This window comes from Heterodontus francisci, chromosome 2 (genome assembly GCF_036365525.1).
Source record: "Heterodontus francisci isolate sHetFra1 chromosome 2, sHetFra1.hap1, whole genome shotgun sequence".
Taxonomy (NCBI): Eukaryota; Metazoa; Chordata; class Chondrichthyes; order Heterodontiformes; family Heterodontidae; genus Heterodontus; species Heterodontus francisci.
This window is the reverse complement of record NC_090372.1, coordinates 226352652-226376868: the sequence shown is the minus strand read 5'-3', so window position 1 is coordinate 226376868 and position 24217 is coordinate 226352652. Positions and strand designations below refer to the sequence as shown.

Sequence of the window (24217 nt, the reverse complement as noted above, 5' to 3'; positions counted from 1 at the left end):
ACTGCCCACAATACTGACCCTCCGGTAACTGGACACTGTCCCCTCAGACTCGCTGCCCACAATACTGACCCTCTGCTAACTGGACACTGTCCCCTCAGACTCACTGCCCACAATACTGACCCTCCGCCAACTGGACACTGTCCCCTCAGACTTACTGACCACAATACTGACGCTCCGCTAACTGGACACTGTCCCCTCAGACTCACTGACCACAATACTGACCCTCCGCTCACTGGACACTGTCACCTCAGACACACTGCCCACAATACTGACCCTGCACTAACTGGACACTATCCCCTCAGACTCACTGACCACAATACTGACGCTCCGCTAACTGGACACTGTCCCCTCAGACTCACTGCCCACAATACTGACCCTCTGCTAACTGGACACTGTCCCCTCAGACTCACTGCCCACAATACTGACCCTCTGCTAACTGGACACTGTCCCCTCAGACTCACTGCCCACAATACTGACCCTCCGCTAACTGGACACTGTCCCCTCAGACTCACTGCCCACAATACTGACCCTCTGCTAACTGGACACTGTCCCCTCAGACTCACTGCCCACAATACTGACCCTCCGCTAACTAGACACTGTCACCTCAGACTCACTGCCCACAATACTGACCCTCCGCTAACTGGACACTGTCCCCTCAGACTCACTGCCCACAATACTGACCCTCCGCTAACTGGACACTGTCCCCTCAGAGTCACTGCCCACAATACTGACCCTCCGCTAACTGGACACTGTCCCCTCAGACTCACTGCCCGCAATACTGACCCTGCACTAACTGGACACTGTCCCCTCAGACTCACTGACCACAATACTGACCCTCCGCTCACTGGACACTGTCCCCTCAGACACACTGCCCACAATAGTGACCCTCCGCTAACTGGACACTGTCCCCTCAGACTCACTGCCCACAATACTGACCCTCTGCTAACTGGACACTTTCCCCTCAGACTCACTGCCCACAATACTGACCCTCCGCTAACTGGGCACTGTCCCCTCAGACTCACTGCCCACAATACTGTCCCTCCTGTAACTGGGCACTGTCCCCTCAGACTCACTGCCCACAATACTGACCCTCTGCTAACTGGACACTGTCCCCTCAGACTCACTGCCCACAATACTGACCCTGCACTAACTGGACACTGTCCCCTCAGACACACTGCCCACAATAGTGACCCTCCGCTAACTGGACACTGTCCCCTCAGACTCACTGCCCACAATACTGACCCTGCACTAACTGGACACTGTCCCCTCAGACTCATTGCCCACAATACTGACCCTCTGCTAACTGGACACTGTCCCCTCAGACTCACTGCCCACAATACTGACCCTCTGCTAACTGGACACTGTCCCCTCAGACTCACTGCCCACAATACTGACCCTCCGCTAACTGGACACTGTCCCCTCAGACTCACTGCCCACAATACTGACCCTCTGCTAACTGGACACTGTCCCCTCAGACTCACTGCCCACAATACTGACCCTCCGCTAACTAGACACTGTCACCTCAGACTCACTGCCCACAATACTGACCCTCCGCTAACTGGACACTTTCCCCTCAGACTCACTGCCCACAATACTGACCCTCCGCTAACTGGACACTGTCCCCTCAGACTCACTGCCCACAATACTGACCCTCCGCTAACTGGACACTGTCCCCTCAGACTCACTGCCCGCAATACTGACCCTGCACTAACTGGACACTGTCCCCTCAGACTCACTGACCACAATACTGACCCTCCGCTCACTGGACACTGTCCCCTCAGACACACTGCCCACAATACTGACGCTCCGCTAACTGGACACTGTCCCCTCAGACTCACTGCCCACAATACTGACCCTCTGCTAACTGGACACTGTCCCCTCAGACTCACTGCCCACAATACTGACCCTCTGCTAACTGGACACTGTCCCCTCAGACTCACTGCCCACAATACTGACCCTCCGCTAACTGGGCACTGTCCCCTCAGACTCACTGCCCACAATACTGTCCCTCCTGTAACTGGGCACTGTCCCCTCAGACTCACTGCCCACAATACTGACCCTGCACTAACTGGACACTGTCCCCTCAGACACACTGCCCACAATAGTGACCCTCCGCTAACTGGACACTGTCCCCTCAGACTCACTGCCCACAATACTGACCCTGCACTAACTGGACACTGTCCCCTCAGACTCACTGCCCACAATACTGACCCTCTGCTAACTGGACACTGTCCCCTCAGACTCACTGCCGACAATACTGACCCTGCACTAACTGGACACTGTCTCCTCAGACTCACTGACCACAATACTGACCCTCCGCTAACTGGACACTGTCCCCTCAGACTCACTGACCACAATACTGACCCTGCACTAACTGGACACTGTCCCCTCAGACACACTGCCCACAATAGTGACCCTCCGCTAACTGGACACTGTCCCCTCAGACTCACTGCCCACAATACTGACCCTGCACTAACTGGACACTGTCCCCTCAGACTCATTGCCCACAATACTGACCCTCTGCTAACTGGACACTGTCCCCTCAGACTTACTGACCACAATACTGCCCCTCCGCCAACTGGACACTGTCCCCTCAGACACACTGACCACAATACTGACGCTCCGCTAACTGGACACTGTCCCCTCAGACTCACTGACCACAATACTGACCCTCCGCTCACTGGACACTGTCACCTCAGACACACTGCCCACAATACTGACCCTGCACTAACTGGACACTGTCCCCTCAGACTCACTGACCACAATACTGACGCTCCGCTAACTGGACACTGTCCCCTCAGACTCACTGCCCACAATACTGACCCTCTGCTAACTGGACACTGTCCCCTCAGACTCACTGCCCACAATACTGACCCTCTGCTAACTGGACACTGTCCCCTCAGACTCACTGCCCACAATACTGACCCTCTGCTAACTGGACACTGTCCCCTCAGACTCACTGCCCACAATACTGACCCTTTGCTAACTGGACACTGTCCCCTCAGACTCACTGCCCACAATACTGACCCTCCGCTAACTAGACACTGTCACCTCAGACTCACTGCCCACAATACTGACCCTCCGCTAACTGGACACTGTCCCCTCAGACTCACTGCCCACAATACTGACCCTCTGCTAACTGGACACTGTCCCCTCAGACTCACTGCCCACAATACTGACCCTCCGCTAACTGGACACTGTCCCCTCAGACTCACTGCCCGCAATACTGACCCTGCACTAACTGGACACTGTCCCCTCAGACTCACTGACCACAATACTGACCCTCCGCTCACTGGACACTGTCCCCTCAGACACACAGCCCACAATACTGACGCTCCGCTAACTGGACACTGTCCCCTCAGACTCACTGCCCACAATACTGACCCTCTGCTAACTGGACACTGTCCCCTCAGACTCACTGCCCACAATACTGACCCTCTGCTAACTGGACACTGTCCCCTCAGACTCACTGCCCACAATACTGACCCTCCGCTAACTGGGCACTGTCCCCTCAGACTCACTGCCCACAATACTGTCCCTCCTGTAACTGGGCACTGTCCCCTCAGACTCACTGCCCACAATACTGACCCTCTGCTAACTGGACACTGTCCCCTCAGACTCACTGCCCACAATACTGACCCTGCACTAACTGGACACTGTCCCCTCAGACACACTGCCCACAATAGTGACCCTCCGCTAACTGGACACTGTCCCCTCAGACTCACTGCCCACAATACTGACCCTGCACTAACTGGACACTGTCCCCTCAGACTCATTGCCCACAATACTGACCCTGCACTAACTGTACACTGTCTCCTCAGACTCACTGACCACAATACTGACCCTCCGCTAACTGGACACTGTCCCCTCAGACTCACTGCCCACAATACTGACCCTCCAGTAACTGGACACTGTCCCCTCAGACTCACTGCCCACAATACTGACCCTGCACTAACTGGACACAGTCCCCTCAGACTCACTGCCCACAATACTGACCCTCGCTAACTGGACACTGTCCCCTCAGACTCACTGCCCACAATACTGTCCCTCCTGTAACTGGGCACTGTCCCCTCAGACTCACTGCCCACAATACTGACCCTCTGCTAACTGGACACTGTCCCCTCAGACTCACTGCCCACAATACTGACCCTGCACTAACTGGACACTGTCCCCTCAGACTCACTGCCCACAATACTGACCCTCCGCTAACTGGACACTGTCCCCTCAGACTCACTGCCCACAATACTGACCCTGCACTGACTGGACACTGTCCCCTCAGACTCATTGCCCACAATACTGACCCTCCGCTAACTGGACACTGTCCCCTCAGACTCACTGCCGACAATACTGACCCTGCACTAACTGGACACTGTCCCCTCAGACTCACTGACCACAATACTGACCCTCCGCTAACTGGACACTGTCCCCTCAGACTCACTGCCGACAATACTGACCCTCCGCTCACTGGACACTGTCCCGTCAGACACACTGCCCACAATACTGACCCTCTGCTAACTGGAGACTGTCCCCTCCGACTTACTGACCACAATACTGACCGCCTGCTAACTGGACACTGTCCCCTCCGACTTACTGACCACAATACTGACCGCCTGCTAACTGGACACTGTCCCCTCAGACTCACTGCCCACAATACTGTCCCTCCTGTAACTGGACAGTGTCCCCTCAGACTGACTGACCACAATACTGACGCTCCGCTTACTGGACACTGTCCCCTCAGAATCACTGCCCACAATACTGACCCTCTGCTAACTGGACACTGTCCCCTCAGACTCACTGCCCACAATACTGTCCCTCCTGTAACTGGACACTGTCCCCTCAGACTCACTGCCCACAATACTGACCCTCTGCTAACTGGACACTGTCCCCTCAGACACACTGCCCACAATGCTGACCCTCTGCTAACTGGACACTGTCCCCTCAGACTCACTGCCCACAATACTGACCCTCGGCTAACTGGACACTGTCCCCTCAGACTCACTGACCACAATACTGACCCTCCGGTAACTGGACACTGTCCCCTCAGACTCGCTGCCCACAATACTGACCCTCTGCTAACTGGACACTGTCCCCTCAGACTCACTGCCCACAATACTGACCCTCCGGCAACTGGACACTGTCCCCTCAGACTTACTGACCACAATACTGACGCTACGCTAACTGGACACTGTCCCCTCAGACTCACTGCCCACAATACTGTCCCTCCTGTAACTGGAGACTGTCCCCTCAACTCACTGCCCACATTACTGACCCTCCGCTAACTGGACACGGTCCTCTCAGACTCACTGCCCACAATACTGACCCTCCGCTAACTGGACACTGTCCCCTCAGACTCACTGCCCGCAATACTGACCCTGCACTAACTGGACACTGTCCCCTCAGACTCACTGCCCACAATACTGACCCTCCGCTAACTGGACACTGTCCCCTCAGACTCACTGCCCACAATACTGACCCTCTGCTAACTGGACACTGTCCCCTCAGACTCACTGACCACAATACTGACCCTCCGCTCACTGGACACTGTCCCCTCAGACACACTGCCCACAATACTGACGCTCCGCTAACTGGACACTGTCCCCTCAGACTCACTGCCCACAATACTGACCATCTGCTAACTGGACACTGTCCCCTCAGACTCACTGCCCACAATACTGACCCTCTGCTAACTGGACACTGTCCCCTCAGACTCACTGCCCACAATACTGACCCTCCGCTAACTGGGCACTGTCCCCTCAGACTCACTGCCCACAATACTGTCCCTCCTGTAACTGGGCACTGTCCCCTCAGACTCACTGCCCACAATACTGACCCTCTGCTAACTGGACACTGTCCCCTCAGACTCACTGCCCACAATACTGACCCTGCACTAACTGGACACTGTCCCCTCAGACACACTGCCCACAATAGTGACCCTCCGCTAACTGGACACTGTCCCCTCAGACTCACTGCCCACAATACTGACCCTGCACTAACTGGACACTGTCCCCTCAGACTCATTGCCCACAATACTGACCCTCTGCTAACTGGACACTGTCCCCTCAGACTCACTGCCGACAATACTGACCCTGCACTAACTGGACACTGTCTCCTCAGACTCACTGACCACAATACTGACCCTCCGCTAACTGGACACTGTCCCCTCAGACTCACTGCCCACAATACTGACCCTCGGCTAACTGGACACTGTCCCCTCAGACTCACTGCCCACAATACTGACCCTGCACTAACTGGACACAGTCCCCTCAGACTCACTGCCCACAATACTGACCCTCGCTAACTGGACACTGTCCCCTCAGACTCGCTGCCCACAATACTGACCCTCTGCTAACTGGACACTGTCCCCTCAGACTCACTGCCCACAATACTGACCCTCCGCCAACTGGACACTGTCCCCTCAGACTTACTGACCACAATACTGATGCTCCACTAACTGGACACTGTCCCCTCAGACTCACTGACCACAATACTGACCCTCCGCTCACTGGACACTGTCACCTCAGACACACTGCCCACAATACTGACCCTGCACTAACTTGACACTGTCCCCTCAGACTCACTGACCACAATACTGACGCTCCGCTAACTGGACACTGTCCCCTCAGACTCACTGCCCACAATACTGACCCTCTGATAACTGGACACTGTCCCCTCAGACTCACTGCCCACAATACTGACCCTCTGCGAACTGGACACTGTCCCCTCAGACTCACTGCCCACAATACTGACCCTCCGCTAACTGGACACTGTCCCCTCAGACTCACTGCCCACAATACTGACCCTCTGCTAACTGGACACTGTCCCCTCAGACTCACTGCCCACAATACTGACCCTCCGCTAACTAGACACTGTCACCTCAGACTCACTGCCCACAATACTGACCCTCCGCTAACTGGACACTGTCCCCTCAGACTCACTGCCCACAATACTGACCCTCCGCTAACTGGACACTGTCCCCTCAGACTCACTGCCCACAATACTGACCCTGCACTAACTGAACACTGTCCCCTCAGACTCACTGACCACAATACTGACCCTCCGCTCACTGGACACTGTCCCCTCAGACACACTGCCCACAATATTGACGCTCCGCTAACTGGACACTGTCCCCTCAGACTCACTGCCCACAATACTGACCCTCTGCTAACTGGACACTGTCCCCTCAGACTCACTGCCCACAATACTGACCCTCTGCTAACTGGACACTGTCCCCTCAGACTCACTGCCCACAATACCTACCCTCCGCTAACTGGGCACTGTCCCCTCAGACTCACTGCCCACAATACTGTCCCTCCTGTAACTGGGCACTGTCCCCTCAGACTCACTGCCCACAATACTGACCCTCTGCTAACTGGACACTGTCCCCTCAGACTCACTGCCCACAATACTGACCCTGCACTAACTGGACACTGTCCCCTCAGACACACTGCCCACAATAGTGACCCTCCGCTAACTGGACACTGTCCCCTCAGACTCACTGCCCACAATACTGACCCTGTACTAACTGGACACTGTCCCCTCAGACTCATTGCCCACAATACTGACCCTCTGCTAACTGGACACTGTCCCCTCAGACTCACTGCCGACAATACTGACCCTGCACTAACTGGACACTGTCTCCTCAGACTCACTGACCACAATACTGACCCTCCGCTAACTGGACACTGTCCCCTCAGACTCACTGCCCACAATACTGACCCTCCGGTAACTGGACACTGTCCCCTCAGACTCACTGCCCACAACACTGACCCTGCACTAACTGGACACAGTCCCCTCAGACTCACTACCCACAATACTAACCCTCGCTAACTGGACACTGTCCCCTCAGACTCACTGCCCACAATACTGTCCCTCCTGTATCTGGGCACTGTCCCCTCAGACTCACTGCCCACAATACTGACCCTCTGCTAACTGGACACTGTCCCCTCAGACTCACTGCCCACAATACTGACCCTGCACTAACTGGACACTGTCCCCTCAGACTCACTGCCCACAATACTGACCCTCCGCTAACTGGACACTGTCCCCTCAGACTCACTGCCCACAATACTGACCCTGCACTGACTGGACACTGTCCCCTCAGACTCATTGCCCACAATACTGACCCTCCGCTAACTGGACACTGTCCCCTCAGACTCACTGCCGACAATACTGACCCTGCACTAACTGGACACTGTCCCCTCAGACTCACTGACCACAATACTGACCCTCCGCTAACTGGACACTGTCCCCTCAGACTCACTGCCGACAATACTGACCCTCCGCTCACTGGACACTGTCCCGTCAGACACACTGCCCACAATACTGACCCTCTGCTAACTGGAGACTGTCCCCTCCGACTTACTGACCACAATACTGACCGCCTGCTAACTGGACACTGTCCCCTCCGACTTACTGACCACAATACTGACCGCCTGCTAACTGGACACTGTCCCCTCAGACTCACTGCCCACAATACTGTCCCTCCTGTAACTGGACAGTGTCCCCTCAGACTGACTGACCACAATACTGACGCTCCGCTTACTGGACACTGTCCCCTCAGAATCACTGCCCACAATACTGACCCTCTGCTAACTGGACACTGTCCCCTCAGACTCACTGCCCACAATACTGTCCCTCCTGTAACTGGACACTGTCCCCTCAGACTCACTGCCCACAATACTGACCCTCTGCTAACTGGACACTGTCCCCTCAGACACACTGCCCACAATGCTGACCCTCTGCTAACTGGACACTGTCCCCTCAGACTCACTGCCCACAATACTGACCCTCGGCTAACTGGACACTGTCCCCTCAGACTCACTGACCACAATACTGACCCTCCGGTAACTGGACACTGTCCCCTCAGACTCGCTGCCCACAATACTGACCCTCTGCTAACTGGACACTGTCCCCTCAGACTTGCTGCCCACAATACTGACCCTCTGCTAACTGGACACTGTCCCCTCAGACTCACTGCCCACAATACTGACCCTCCGGCAACTGGACACTGTCCCCTCAGACTTACTGACCACAATACTGACGCTCCGCTAACTGGACACTGTCCCCTCAGACTCACTGCCCACAATACTGTCCCTCCTGTAACTGGAGACTGTCCCCTCAACTCACTGCCCACATTACTGACCCTCCGCTAACTGGACACGGTCCTCTCAGACTCACTGACCACAATCCTGACCCTCCGCTAACTGGACACTGTCCCCTCAGACTCACTGCCCACAATACTGACCCTGCACTAACTGGACACTGTCCCCTCAGACTCACTGACCACAATACTGACCCTCCGCTCACTGGACACTGTCACCTCAGACACACTGCCCACAATACTGACCCTGCACTAACTAGACACTGTCCCCTCAGACTCACTGCCCACAATACTGACCTACCGCTAAGTGGACACTGTCCCCTCAGACTCACTGCCCACAATACTGACCCTGCACTAACTGGACACTGTCCCCTCAGACTCACTGCCCACAATACTGACCCTCCGCTAACTGGACACTGTCCCCTCAGACTCACTGCCGACAATACTGACCCTGCACTAACTGGACACTGTCCCCTCAGACTCACTGACCACAATACTGACCCTCCGCTCACTGGACACTGTCCCCTCAGACACACTGCCCACAATACTGACCCTCCGCTAACTGGACACTGTCCCCTCAGACTCACTGCCCACAATACTGACCCTCTGCTAACTGGACACTGTCCCCTCAGACTCACTGCCCACAATACTGACCCTCTGCTTACTGTGCACTGTCCCCTCAGACTCACTGCCCACAATACTGACCCTCCGCTAACTGGGCACTGTCCCCTCAGACTCACTGCCCACAATACTGTCCCTCCTGTAACTGGGCACTGTCCCCTCAGACTCACTGCCCACAATACTGACCCTCTGCTAACTGGACACTGTCCCCTCAGACTCACTGCCCACAATACTGACCCTGCACTAACTGGACACTGTCCCCTCAGACTCACTGCCCACAATACTGACCCTCCGCTAACTGGACACTGTCCCCTCAGACTCACTGCCCACAATACTGACCCTGCACTAACTGGACACTGTCCCCTCAGACTCATTGCCCACAATACTGACCGTCCGCTAACTGGACACTGTCCCCTCAGACTCACTGCCGACAATACTGAACCTGCACTAACTGGACACTGTCCCCTCAGACTCACTGACCACAATACTGACCCTGCACTAACTGGACACTGTCCCCTCAGACTCACTGCCCACAATACTGACCCTCCGCTAACTGGACACTGTCCCCTCAGACTCACTGCCCACAATACTGACCCTGCACTAACTGGACACTGTCCCCTCAGACTCATTGCCCACAATACTGACCCTCCGCTAACTGGACACTGTCCCCTCAGACTCACTGCCGACAATACTGAACCTGCACTAACTGGGCACTGTCCCCTCAGACTCACTGCCCACAATACTGTCCCTCCTGTAACTGGGCACTGTCCCCTCAGACTCACTGCCCACAATACTGACCCTCTGCTAACTGGACACTGTCCCCTCAGACTCACTGCCCACAATACTGACCCTGCACTAACTGGACACTGTCCCCTCAGACTCACTGCCCACAATAGTGACCCTCCGCTAACTGGACACTGTCCCCTCAGACTCACTGCCCACAATACTGAACCTGCACTAACTGGACACTGTCCCCTCAGACTCATTGCCCACAATACTGACCCTCCGCTAACTGGACACTGTCCCCTCAGACTCACTGCCGACAATACTGAACCTGCACTAACTGGACACTGTCCCCTCAGACTCACTGACCACAATACTGACCCTCTGCTAACTGGACACTGTCCCCTCAGACTCACTGCCGACAATACTGACCCTCCGCTCACTGGACACTGTCCCGTCAGACACACTGCCCACAATACTGATTCTCTGCTAACTGGAGACTGTCCCCTCCGACTTACTGACCACAATACTGACCGCTTGCTAACTGGACACTGTCCCCTCAGACTCACTGCCCACAATACTGTCCCTCCTGTAACTGGACAGTGTCCCCTCAGACTTACTGACCACAATACTGACGCTCCGCTTACTGGACACTGTCCCCTCAGAATCGCTGCCCACAATACTGACCCTCTGCTAACTGGACACTGTCCCCTCAGACTCACTGCCCACAATACTGTCCCTCCTGTAACTGGACACTGTCCCCTCAGACTCACTGCCCACAATACTGACCCTCTGCTAACTGGACACTGTCCCCTCAGACACACTGCCGACAATACTGACCCTCCGCTCACTGGACACTGTCCCGTCAGACACACTGCCCACAATACTGACCCTCTGCTAACTGGAGACTGTCCCCTCCGACTCACTGACCACAATACTGACCCTCTGCTAATTGGACACTGTCCCCTCAGACTCACTGCCCACAATACTGACCCTCCGGTAACTGGACACTGACCCCTCAGACTCGCTGCCCACAATACTGACCCTCTGCTAACTGGACACTGTCCCCTCAGACTCACTGCCCACAATACTGACCCTCCGCCAACTGGACACTGTCCCCTCAGACTTACTGACCACAATACTGACGCTCCGCTAACTGGACACTGTCCCCTCAGACTCACTGCCCACAATACTGTCCCTCCTGTAACTGGAGACTGTCCCCTCAACTCACTGCCCACATTACTGACCCTCCGCTAACTGGACACTGTCCCCTCAGACTCACTGCCCACAATACTGACCCTGCACTAACTGGGCACTGTCCCCTCAGACTCACTGACCACAATACTGACCCTCCGCTCACTGGACACTGTCACCTCAGACACACTGCCCACAATACTGACCCTGCACTAACTGGACACTGTCCCCTCAGACTCACTGACCACAATACTGACCCTCTGCTAACTGGACGATGTCCCCTCAGACACACTGCCCACAATACTGACCCTCGCTAACTGGACACTGGCCCCTCAGACACACTGCCCTCAATACTGACCCTCTTCTTACTGGACACTGTCCCCTCAGACACACAGTCCACAATACTGACCCTCCGCTAACTATACACTGTCCCCTCAGACTCACTGTCCACAATACTGACCCTCTGCTAACTGGACACTGTCCCCTCAAACACACTGCCCACAATACTGACCGTCCGCTAACTGGACACTGTCCCCTATGACCTACATACCATGTATTACTTTGGTCTCTTGTGTTTCGGCAGTTATGGGGTGATCTAATTGCGGTTTTTAAGATGATTAAAGTAGTTTATAGCGTAGATAAAGAGAAAAATTTCCCCTGGTGGGGAGTATTCAGAACAAAGGGACATAACCTTAAAATTAGAGCTCGGCTGTTCAGTGGTGATGTCAGGAAGCAATTCTTCACACAAGGCGCGTGGAAATTTGAAACTCTCTTCCCTAAAAAGCTGCTGGGCTGTGAGTGAATTGGAGCCTTCAGGACAGAGTGCAGTAGAATCTTGTTAGATAAGGATATCAAGCGATTTGGAACCAAGGGAAGAAAATGGATTTGAGGTACTGATGATTCATGATTGAAGTAACTAGGAGAATAGGCTTCAGGGTTTGAGTGGCCCGCTTCTGCTCCTATGCTTCTTTGTTAAGGGAAGGTTATGTCTTACTAACTTAATTGAATTTTTTGAGGAAGTAGCAAGAAGGATTGATGAGGGTAGTGCAGTGGATGTGAATTTTAGTAAGGCATTTGACAAGGTCCCACATGGCAGACTGGTCAGAAAAATAAAAGCCCATGGGATACAGGGGAATGTAGCAAGTTGGATCCAGAATTGGCTCTGGGACAGGAAACAAAGGGTAATGGGCGATGGGTGTTTTTGTGAATGGAAAGTGGTTTCCATTGGTTTTCCACAGAGCTCAGTGTTGGGTCCCTTGCTGTTTGTGATATATATTAATGATTTGGACTTAATTGTGGGAGGCGTGATTGGGAAATTTGCAGATGACACAAAAATTGTCCATGTGAAGAGGATAGCTGTAGACTCCAGAAATATTTCAATGGTTTGGTTGAGTGGGCAGAAAGGTAGCAAATGGAATTCAACCTAGAGAAGTGTGAGGTAATGCATTTGTGGAGGACAAATAAAGCGAGGGAATACACAATAAACGGGAGGAGATTGAGAGGGGTAGAAGAAGTGAGAGACCTTGGAGTGCATGTCCACAGGTCCCTGAAGGTGGCAGGACAGGTAGATAGAGTGGTGAAGAAGGCACATGGAATGCTTTCCTTTATTGGCCGAGGTATGGAATACAAAAGCAGGGATGTAATGCTGGAACTGTATAAAACACTGGTTAGACCACAGCTGGAGTATTGTGTACAGTTCTGGTCACCACATTACAGGAAGGACATAGTTGCTCTGGAGAGAGTACAGAGGAGATTTACAAGAATGTTATAGAACATAGAACAGTACAGCACAGTACAGGCCCTTCGGCCCACGATGTTGTGCCGACCCTTTAACCTACTCTAAGATCAAACTACCTACATACCCTTCATGTTGCCAGGGCTTGAAAGTTGCAGCTATGAGGAAAGATTGGATAGGCAAGGATTGTTTTCCTTAGAACAGAGGAGGCTGAGGGGCCACTTAATTGAGGTGCCTAGATAGCGTAGACAGGTAGGACTTGTTTCCCCTGGTGGAGAGGTCAATTACCAGGGGGCACAGATTTAAGGTGATTGGTAGAAGGACTGGAGGGGACATGAGGCGACACTTTTTCACCTGGAGGTCTTGGGTGTCTGGAATTCAGTACCCGGATCAGTGGTGGAGGCAGAAACCCTCAACTCATTTAAAAGGTACCTAGTGCTGAAAGATGGAATTAGATTGGGCAGCTAGTTTTTTCAGCTAGCGTAGACATGATGGGCTGAATGGCCTCCTTCTGTTCCATAACCTTTCTGTGGTTCTATGGTTTCTATGACCCAGTTGTGTCACACCCAGGCTTTGCTGTGTTATGTTAGGCTGGATATGAGAGGGTGTGAGTATCTATGTTTTACTGTGAGTGAGTGATTGAGAGTTTGTGTCTGAGTATGTATTTGTACGTGGAAGAGTGTGAGTCAGTGAGTGAGCGTGTCTGTGTGTGAGTGCGCACATACATCTGAGAGAGTCTGTGTGTGGGGAGGGGTGTACAAGTGTACTTGTCCATAGATCACTGAAGGCAGCAGCACAGGTAGATAAGGCGGTTAGGAAGGCATATGGGATACTTGCCTTTATTAGCCGAGGCATAGAATATAAGAGCAGGGAGGTTATGATGGAGCTGTACAAAACACTAGTTAGACCACAGCTGGAGTACTGTGTACAGTTCTGGTCACCACACTACAGGAAGGATGTGATTGCACTGGAGAGGGTGCAGAGGAGATTGACCAGGATATTGCCTGGGCTGAAGCATTTCAGCTATGAAGAGAGACTGGATAGGCGAGGGTTGTTTTCCTTAGAGCAGAGAAGGCTGAGGGGGGACATGACTGGGGTATACAAAATTATGAGGGGCATTGATAGGTTAGATAGGAAGAGACTTTTTCCCTTAGCGGAGGGATCAATAACCAGGGGGCATAGATTTAAGGTAAGGTACAGGAGGTTTAGAGGGGATTTGAGGAAGAATTCTTTCACCCAGAGGGTGGTTGGAATCTGGAACACACTGCCTGAAGAGGTGGTAGAGGCAGGAACACTCATGACATTCAAGAAATATTTAGACGAGCACTTGAAATGCCATAGCATACAAGGCTACGGGCCAAGTGCTGGAAAATGGGATTAGAATAGTTAGGTGCTTGATGGCCGGCACAGACACAATGGGCTGAAGGGCCTGTTTTTATGCTGTATAAATCTATGACTCTAAGGGGCCTGCAGTGTAGTTTTCAGGCCTGTGGACTGTGAGCTGTCTAATTAATGTATGGATGATGGGCTCTCTTATATTTGATAACCAGTGATCGCCAGTGATGAGCTATGCTAACCTCCTCTTGTTATATCTGTAGCTAACGCTAACAATACACCGTCAGACCGGTGGTCTGGGCATCAGTATCGCTGGAGGGAAAGGCTCCACCCCATACAAGGGGGAAGATGAGGTAAGCATGTTCAATGTCGGTGTGATGTGTAGTTTGTGGAACTCGGTGTCTACAGCAATGGCTAAGCCTGGTCTCACAGTATGGAGTTCCCAGGGGAGAGTATGCCATCTATTGGACTGTGGGCAAGTAATCATATTGCCGTTAGCTCCCCATCCCCATTATCCGCCTTCACCCTCCCCATCCCCCGCCCTCCCCCTCTCCATCCCCCGCCCTTGCCCTCCCCCATCCCTTCCCTCCCCGCCTTTACCCTCCCCATCCTCTTTCCCCCCCCCCCTAGTCCTTACCTTCCCCATCCCCGTCCCTCCCCGTCCTTATCCTCCCCATCCCTGTCCCTCCCCGACCTTACCAAAGAACAAAGAAAAGAACAAAGAAAATTCCAGCACAGGAACAGGCCCTTCAGCCCTCCAAGCCTGCGCCGATCCAGATCCTCTATCTAAGCATGTCGCCTATTTTCTAAGCGTCTGTATCTCTTTACTTCCTGCCCATTCATGTATCTGTCTAGATACATCTTAAAAGACGCTATCGTGCCCGCGTCTACCACCTCCTTTGGCAACACGTTCCAGGCACCCACCACCCTCTGCGTAAAGAACTTTCCACGCATATCCCCCCTAAACTTTTCCCCTCTCACTTTGAACTCGTGAACCCGAGTAATTGAATCCCCCACTCTGGGGAAAAAGCTTCTTGCTATCCACCCTGTCTATACCTCTCATGATTTTGTACACCTCAATCAGGTCCCCCCTCAACCTCCGTCTTTCTAACGAAAATAATCCTAATCTACTCAAGCTCTCTTCATAGCTAGCGCCCTCCATACCAGGCAACATCCTGGTGAACCTCCTCTGCACCCTCTCCAAAGCAGCCACATCCTTTTGGTAATGTGGCGACCAGAACTGCACGCAGTATTCCAAATGTGGCCGAACCAAAGTCTTATACAACTGTAACATGACCTGCCAACTCTTGTACTCAATACCCCGTCCGATGAAGGAAAGCATGCCGTATGCCTTCTTGACCACTCTATTGACCTGCGTTGCCACCTTCAGGGAACAATGGACCTGAACACCCAAATCTCTCTGTACATCAATTTCCCCAGGACTTTTCCATTTACTGTATAGTTCACTCTTGAATTGGATCTTCCAAAATGCATTACCTCGCATTTGCCTTGATTGAACTCCATCTGCCATTTCTCTTCCCAACTCTCCAATCTATCTATATTCTGCTGTATTCTCTGACAGTCCCCTTCACTATCTGCTACTCCACCAATCTTAGTGTCGTCTGCAAACTTGCTAATCAGACCACCTATACTTTCCTCCAAATCATTTATGTATATCACAAACAACAGTGGTCCCAGCACGGATCCCTGTGGAACACCACTGGTCACACGTCTCCATTTTGAGAAACTCCCTTCTACTGCTACTCTCTGTCTCCTGTTGCCCAGCCAGTTCTTTATCCATCTAGCTAGTACACCTTGGACCCCATGCGCCTTCACTTTCTCCATCAGCCTGCCATGGGGAACCTTATCAAACGCCTTACTGAAGTCCATGTATATGACATCTACAGCCCTTCCCTCATCAATCAACTTTGTCACTTCCTCAAAGAATTCTATTAAGTTGGTAAGACATGACCTTCCCTGCACAAAACCATGTTGCCTATCACTGATAAGCCCATTTTCTTCCAAATGGGAATAGATCCTATCCCTCAGTATCTTCTCCAGCACCCTCCCCATCCCTGTCCCTCCCCGACCTTACCCTCCCCATCCCTGTCCCTCCTCATCCCCTTCCCTCCCCATCCCCTTCCCTCCCCATCCCCTTCCCTCCCCATCCCCTTCCCTCCCCATCCCCTTCCCTCCCCTCCTGTCCTTACCCTCTCGGTGCCCATCCCCGTCCCCCACCTTCACCCTGCCCTCACCTCCCCGTCCCCCTGCCCTCACCTCCCCGTCCCCCTGCCCCTGCCCTCACCTCCCCGTCCCCCTGCCCCTGCCCTCACCTCCCCGTCCCCCTGCCCTCACCTCCCCTGCCCCTGCCCTCACCTCCCCGTCCCACCGCCCCTGCCCTCACCTCCCCGTCCCACCGCCCCTGCTCTCACCTTCCCCGTCCCCATGCCCTCACCTTCCCCCTGCCCTCACCTTCCCCCTGCCCTCACCTTCCCCGTCCCCATGCCCTCACCTTCCCCCTGCCCTCACCTTCCCCGTCCCCCTGCCCTCACCTTCCCCCTGCCCTCACCTTCCCCGTCCCCCTTCCCTCACCTTCCCCGTCCCCCTGCCCTCACCTTCCCCGTCCCCCTGCCCTCACCTTCCCCGTCCCCCTGCCCTCACCTTCCCCGTCCCCCTGCCCTCACCTTCCCCGTCCCCCTGCCCTCACCTTCCCCGTCCCCCTGCCCTCACCTTCCCCGTCCCCCTGCCCTCACCTTCCCCGTCCCCCTGCCCTCACCTTCCCCGTCCCCCTGCCCTCACCTTCCCCGTCCCCCTGCCCTCACCTTCCCCGTCCCCCTGCCCTCACCTTCCCCGTCCCCCTGCCCTCACCTTCCCCGTCCCCCTGCCCTCACCTTCCCCGTCCCCCTGCCCTCACCTTCCCCGTCCCCCTGCCCTCACCTTCCCCGTCCCCCTGCCCTCACCTTCCCCGTCCCCCTCACCCTGCCCTTTCCTCCCCGTCCCCTTTCCCTTACATTTCCCATTCCCTCGCCCTTACCCTCCCCATGTCCATGCCCCCCACTCTTACCCTCCCCGTCCCCCTGCCTTTACCCTCCCCACCCCTCTTACCCTCCCCGTCCCCGCCTCTTCCCCTCCCCGTCCCCCCCTCTCTTACCCTCCCCATCCCCGCCTCTCTTACCCTCCCCGTCCCGCCTCTCTTACCCTCCCCGTCCCGCCTCTCTTACCCTCTCTGCCCAAACACCTTTACCCTTCCCATCCACCCATGCTTGCCCTCCCCGTCTCGCACCCTGCCCTTACCTCCACTGTTCCCGTTGCCCTGTTATGACTTCCTCGATGCTGGACTGTGATTTTGTTGGAATATGTTGTTATTTTACAGACTTTAGCTGGAGGTATCCAGAACAGCAAGCTGGCAGGTCTGTGTATGATGTATTAGTGTCATATTTGAGGCCAGGATGGCTGTAGTCCGTCACACTAGTCTGGTGCTCAGTGTGCAAGTGAGGTGCTGGCACATCACATAGCTTTAGTTTAGTTTAGTTTAGAGATACAGCACTGAAACAGGCCCTTCGGCCCACCGAGTCTGTGCCGACCATCAACCACCCACTTATACTAATCCTACACTAATCCCATATTCCTACCACATCCTCACCTGTCCCTATATTTCCTTACCACCTACCTATACTAGGGGCAATTTTATAAAGGCCAATTAACCTATCAACCTGCAAGTCTTTGGCATGTGGGAGGAAACCGGAGCACCCGGAGGAAACCCACGCAGACACAGGGAGAACTTGCAAACTCCACACAGGCAGTACCCAGAATTGAACCCGGGTCGCTGGAGCTGTGAGGCTGCAGTGCTAACCACTGCGCCACTGTGCCGCCCCCAGCTTCACAGGGGAGCAGGATGCTGAAATGTTGCGTGACTACTCTTCATGTTTGTTTCAGGGAATCTTCATCTCTCGGGTTTCAGAGGAGGGTCCAGCAGCTCAGGCTGGAGTACGAGTTGGAGACAAGCTGCTAGAGGTTAGCATAGTGACAAATATGAATGTGTGTTGCGAGAAAATCCCAGAAGGTCCTATCAAAGTGTCCCAGACCCTGAGCCGTCTGAGTCTCTTCGTCCCTGGGCCATTCCTCCCTCTCTCTCCATCCACAGATTGTCCCCCGGGCTCCCCGGGCCACTCCCCCCTCTCCCACGGGAGATAGGATAAACTGCCACTTAGGAATGCATTGATTAATCAGGGATAGTCAGCATGGATTTGTTGAGGGAAGGTCGTGTCTTACTAACTTAACTGAATTAACAAAGAGGATTGATGAGGGTCGTGCAGTGGATGTGGTCTACATGGATTTTAGTAAGGCATTTGACAAGGTCCCTCATGGCAGACTGGTCAGAAAAATAAAAGCCCATGGGATACAGGGGAATGTGGCAGGTTAGATCCAAAATTGGCTCAGTGACAGGAAACAAAGGGTAATGGTCGATGAATCTTTTTGTGAATGGAAAGTTGTTTCCAGTGGTGTTCCACAGGGCTCAGTGTTGGGTCCCTTGCTGTTTGTGGTATATATTAATGATTTGGACTTAAATGTGGGAGGCATGATTGGGAAATTTGCAGATGACACAAAAATTGGACGTGAAGAGGATAGCTGTAGACTCCAGAAAGATATTAATGATTTGGTTGAGTGGGCGGAAAAGTGGCAAATGGAATTCAATCCAGAGAAGTGTGAGGTAATGCATTTGGGAAGGACAAACAAAGCGAGGGAATACACAATAAACAGGAGGATATTGAGAGGGGTAAAAGAAGTGAGAGAGCTTGGAGTGCATGTCCACAGGTCCCTGAAGGTGGCAGGACAGGTAGATAGAGTGGTGAAGAAGGCATATGGAATGCTTTCCTTTATTGGCCGAGGTATAGAATGCAAAAGCAGAGATGTAATGCTGGAACTGTATAAAACACTGGTTAGGCCACAGCTGGAGTATTGCGTACAGTTCTGGTCACCACATTACAGGAAGGACATAGTTGCTCTGGAGAGAGTACAGAGGAGATTTACAAGAATGTTGCCAGGGCTTGAAAGTTGCAGCTCTAAGGAAAGATTGGATAGGTTAGGGTTGTTTTCCTTAGAACAGAGGAGGCTGAGGGGTGACTTAATTGAGGTGTATAAAATTGAGGGGCCTGGATAGAGTAGACAGGAAGGACCTGTTTCCCTGAGCGGAGAAGTCAATTAACAGGGGGCACAGATTTAAGGTGATTGGTAGAAGGATTAGAGGGGACATGAGGAAAACCTTTTCACCCAGAGGGTGGTGGGTGTCTGGAATTCACTGCCAGGATCGGTGGTGGAGGTAGAAACCCTCAACTCATTTAAAAGGTACCTGGACATGTACCTGAAGTGCTGTAAAAGGCAAGGCTACACAGATCTAATGCTGGAAGGTGGGATTAGATTGGGTGGCTTGCTTTTTTCACCCGGCACAGACACGATGGGCTGAATGGCCTCTTTCTGTGACGGAACTTTTCAATGGTTCTATGGTCTCCGGGCCGTCTCCCCTCTCTCCTGCTCCCCGGGCCGTCCCCCTCTCTCCTGCTCCCCGGGCCGTCCCCCTCTCTCCTGCTCCCCGGGCCGTCCCCCTCTCTCCTGCTCCCCGGGCCGTCCCCCTCTCTCCTGCTCCCCGGGCCGTCCCCCTCTCTCCTGCTCCCCGGGCCGTCCCCCTCTCTCCTGCTCGCCGGGCCGTCCCCCTCTCTCCTGCTCGCCGGGCCGTCCCCCTCTCTCCTGCTCCCCGGGCCGTCCCCCTCTCTCCTGCTCCCCGGGCCGTCCCCCTCTCTCCTGCTCCCCGGGCCGTCCCCCTCTCTCCTGCTCCCCGGGCCGTCCCCCTCTCTCCTGCTCCCCGGGCCGTCCCCCTCTCTCCTGCTCCCCGGGCCGTCCCCCCCTCTCCTGCTCCCCGGGCCGTCCCCCTCTCTCCTGCTCCCCGGGCCGTCCCCCTCTCTCCTGCTCCCCGGGCCGTCCCCCTCTCTCCTGCTCCCCGGGCCGTCCCCCTCTCTCCTGCTCCCCGGGCCGTCCCCCCCTCTCCTGCTCACCGGGCCGTCCCCCCCTCTCCTGCTCCCCGGGCCGTCCCCCCCTCTCCTGCTCCCCGGGCCATCCCCCACTCTCCTGCTCCCCGGGCCGTCCCCCCCTCTCCTGCTCCCCGGGCCGTCCCCACCTCTCCTGCTCCCCGGGCCGTCCCCCCCCTCTCCTGCTCCCCGGGCCGTCCCCCCACTCTACTGGTCCCCGCGCCATCCCCCTCTCTCCTGGTCCCAAAGCCGTCCCCCTCTCTCCTGCTCCCCGGGCCGTCCCCCTCTCTCCTGCTCCCCGCGCCGTCCCCCCCCTCTCCTGCTCCCCGGGCCGTCCCCCCCCTCTCCTGCTCCCCTGGCCATCCCCCCCCTCTCCTGCTCCCCTGGCCGTCCCCCCCCTCTCCTGCTCCCCTGGCCGTCCCCCCCCTCTCCTGCTCCCCGGGCCGTCCCCCCCTCTCCTGCTCCCCGGGCCGTCCCCCCCTCTCCTGCTCCCCGGGCCGCCCCCCCCTCTCCTGCTCCCCGGGCTGTCCCGATCTTGCAGTCCGGCTCCACAGACCTACACGATCTGCACATGCCCCTCCCACCCCTCCCCCACTGCTCTGTGTCTAACTTCTGGTCACTGGAATTGGGTGACAAAGTTAATGTTGCTGCTGTCGTTCTTTGGTGCAGGTTAATGGCGTGGGCCTGCAAGATGCTGAGCACCATAGGGCAGTGGAGGCATTGAGGAGCTCAGGGGCCTCAGTCACCATGGCAATACTGCGGGAGAGGATGGTGGAGCCTGAGAATGCCATCACTATGACCCCACTGCGTCCTGGGGATGACTACGCTCCGAGAGACCGACGCACTGGGCTGAGGTTCCTTGAGCAGCCTGATAGTGGGGCCGTGCGGCTGCAGTTTTCCACTTCACTGGCACGCAATGAGAAGGGGCTCGGCTTCAGTATTGCTGGGGGAAAGGGATCAACGCCGTACAAAGTTGGAGACACGGTCTGTTCCGCACCTGTGTAAATTGATGGAACACGCTGGGGGGAGGTTCAGGGCTTCTTTGAATGTAGATGGACTGTATAAACCCTGGTGTGTGTGTGTGTGTGCGCGCGCGCCGGGGAAGGCCATTCGGCCCCTCATATCTGAGCTGGTTCTCTACAACAGCAACTCAGCTAGTCCCACTCCCCTACCTTTTTCCTGTAGCCCTGCAAAACTTATTCTCTCCAGATAATTATCAAATTCCCTTTTAAAATTCACAGTTGAATCTGCCTCCACCACACTGTCAGTGCATTCCAGGTCATAACCACTTGCTGCATTAAAAAGTTTTTCCTCATGTCACCTTTGCTTCTTTTGCCAGCGACCTGAAATTGGTGTTCTCTGGATCCCGAACCTGCTGCCGGTGAAAAAAGATTTTCTCTTTCTACTCTACCAGACCCCTCATTAATTTGAGAATCTCAATCAGTTCTCCTTTCAACCTTCCATTCTCCCAGGAGAACAGCCCCACCTTCTCCATTCTATCCACATAATTGAAGTTCCTCATCCCTGAAACCATTCCCAGAAATCTTTTCTGCATCCTTCCTAAAGTGTGGTGCCGAGAACTGGACACAATATTCCAGTTGAGGCTGAAGCAGTGTTTTATACAGGTTTATCATAACTTCCTTGTTTTTGTACTCTATGCCTCTATTTATAAAGCTCAGGATCTTGTATGCCTTATTAACTGCTTTCTCAACCTTTCCTGCCACCTTCAATGATTTGTGCTCATATACTCCCAGGTTCCTCTGCTCCTGCATCCCCTTTAGAATTGTATCCTTTATTTTCTATTGCTTTTCCGGGTTTTTCCTACCAAAATAAATCACTTCATGCTTTTCTGCATTAAATTTCATCTGTCACGTGTTCACCCATTCCACCAGTCTGTTTGTGTCATCTTGAAGATTATCACTATCTTCCTCACTGTTCACAATACTTCCAAGATTTGTGTCATCTGCAAAATGTGAAATTGTGCCCTGCACACCCTAGGTCATTAATATATATCAAGAATATCATTTCTCCAAGCCACACACCATCCTGACTTGGAACTACATCACCGTTCCATCACTGTCACGGGATCAAAGTCCTTGAACTCCCTCCCTAACAGCACTGTGGGTGTAGCTGCACAAGATGGACTGTAGCAGTTCAAGAAGGCGGCTCACCACCAACTTCTCAAGGGCAATAAGAGATGGGCAAGAAATGTTCGCCTTGCTAGCAACGCCCACATCTCATGAAAGAATGAAAAAAAGAAACCAGGAGTCTTAACAGTGACTGCTGGGAAACCGCACTAAATACCTTCCTTCAGTCCGAAAAACAACCATTCACAACTGCTCTCTGTTTCCTGTCACTCAGCCAATTTCGTATCCATGTTGCTACCGTCCCTTTTATTCCATGGGCTCTAACTAGGCTGACAAATCTGTTGTGTGGCACTTTATCAAATACCTTTTGGAAGTCTATGTAAACCACATCAACAGCATTACCCTCATCAGCCATCTCTGTTACCTCATCAAAAAACTCAAGGAATTTAGTTCAACATGATTTTCCCTTAAAATCCATGCTGACTTTCCTTAATTAATCCACATTTGTCCAAGTGACTATTACTTTTGTCCCGAATTATTGTTTTTAAAAGCTTTCCCACCACTGAGGTTAAACTGACTGACCTGTAGTTGCTGAGCTTGTCCTATCACCCTTTCTTGAACAAGGGTGTAACATTTGCAATTCTCCAGTCCTCCAGCACCATGGCTGTACCTAAGGAGGATTGGAAGATTATGGCCAGTACCTCTACAGTTTCCACCCTTCGTTCCTTCAGTATCCTTTGATGCATCTGATCCTGATGACTTATCAACTTTAAGTACGGCCAGCCTTTCTTATACCTCCTCTTGATCAATTTTCAGCCCATCCGGTGCCTCAGCTACCTCCTCTTTCACCGTGACTTGGGCAGCAGCATCTTGGTAAAGACAGGTGTAAAGTAGTCATTTAGTAGCTCAGACATGCTCCCTGCCTTTATGCATAAACCCCCTTTTTGGTCCCTTGTGGGCCCACTCCTCCTATTACCACTCTTTTACTATTTATATGCCTATAGAAGTCTTTTAGATCCCCTTTAATGTTAGCTGCCAGCCTCTTCTCATACTCTTTCTTTGTTTCTCTTCTTTTTTTCACTTCCCCTCTGAACCTTCGCTATTCAGCTGCTGGTTCTCACTTCTGTTATCCACCTGACATCTGTCATATGCACCCTTTTTCTGCTTCATCTTACTCACTATCTCTTCCATTATCCAGGGAGCGCTGACTTTGTTTGTCCACCCTTTTCCCCTCGTAGGAATGTACCTTGACTGTAACCAAACTATCCCTTCTGTAAAGGCAGCCCATTGTTCTGTTACAGTTTTTACTACCAATCTTTGATCCCAGTTTACCTGGGCCATTCTCATTCCATTGAAGTTGGCCCTCCCCCAAGTACTTATTTTTACTCTAGATTGCTCC

General features: G+C 53.6%; 1 protein-coding gene across 1 annotated transcript in view; it reads left to right on the top strand.

The window, feature by feature from the left end:
• The window catches only part of scrib (scribble planar cell polarity protein), a 542315-nt gene that overhangs the window by 187661 nt on the left and 330437 nt on the right, over positions 1 to 24217 (top strand). The window contains exons 18-20 of the mRNA XM_068016616.1: positions 14972 to 15061; positions 18645 to 18722; positions 21401 to 21715. Of these exons, the coding sequence (XP_067872717.1) occupies positions 14972 to 15061; positions 18645 to 18722; positions 21401 to 21715 (483 nt within the window). The remainder of the gene's footprint in view (positions 1 to 14971; positions 15062 to 18644; positions 18723 to 21400; positions 21716 to 24217) is intronic.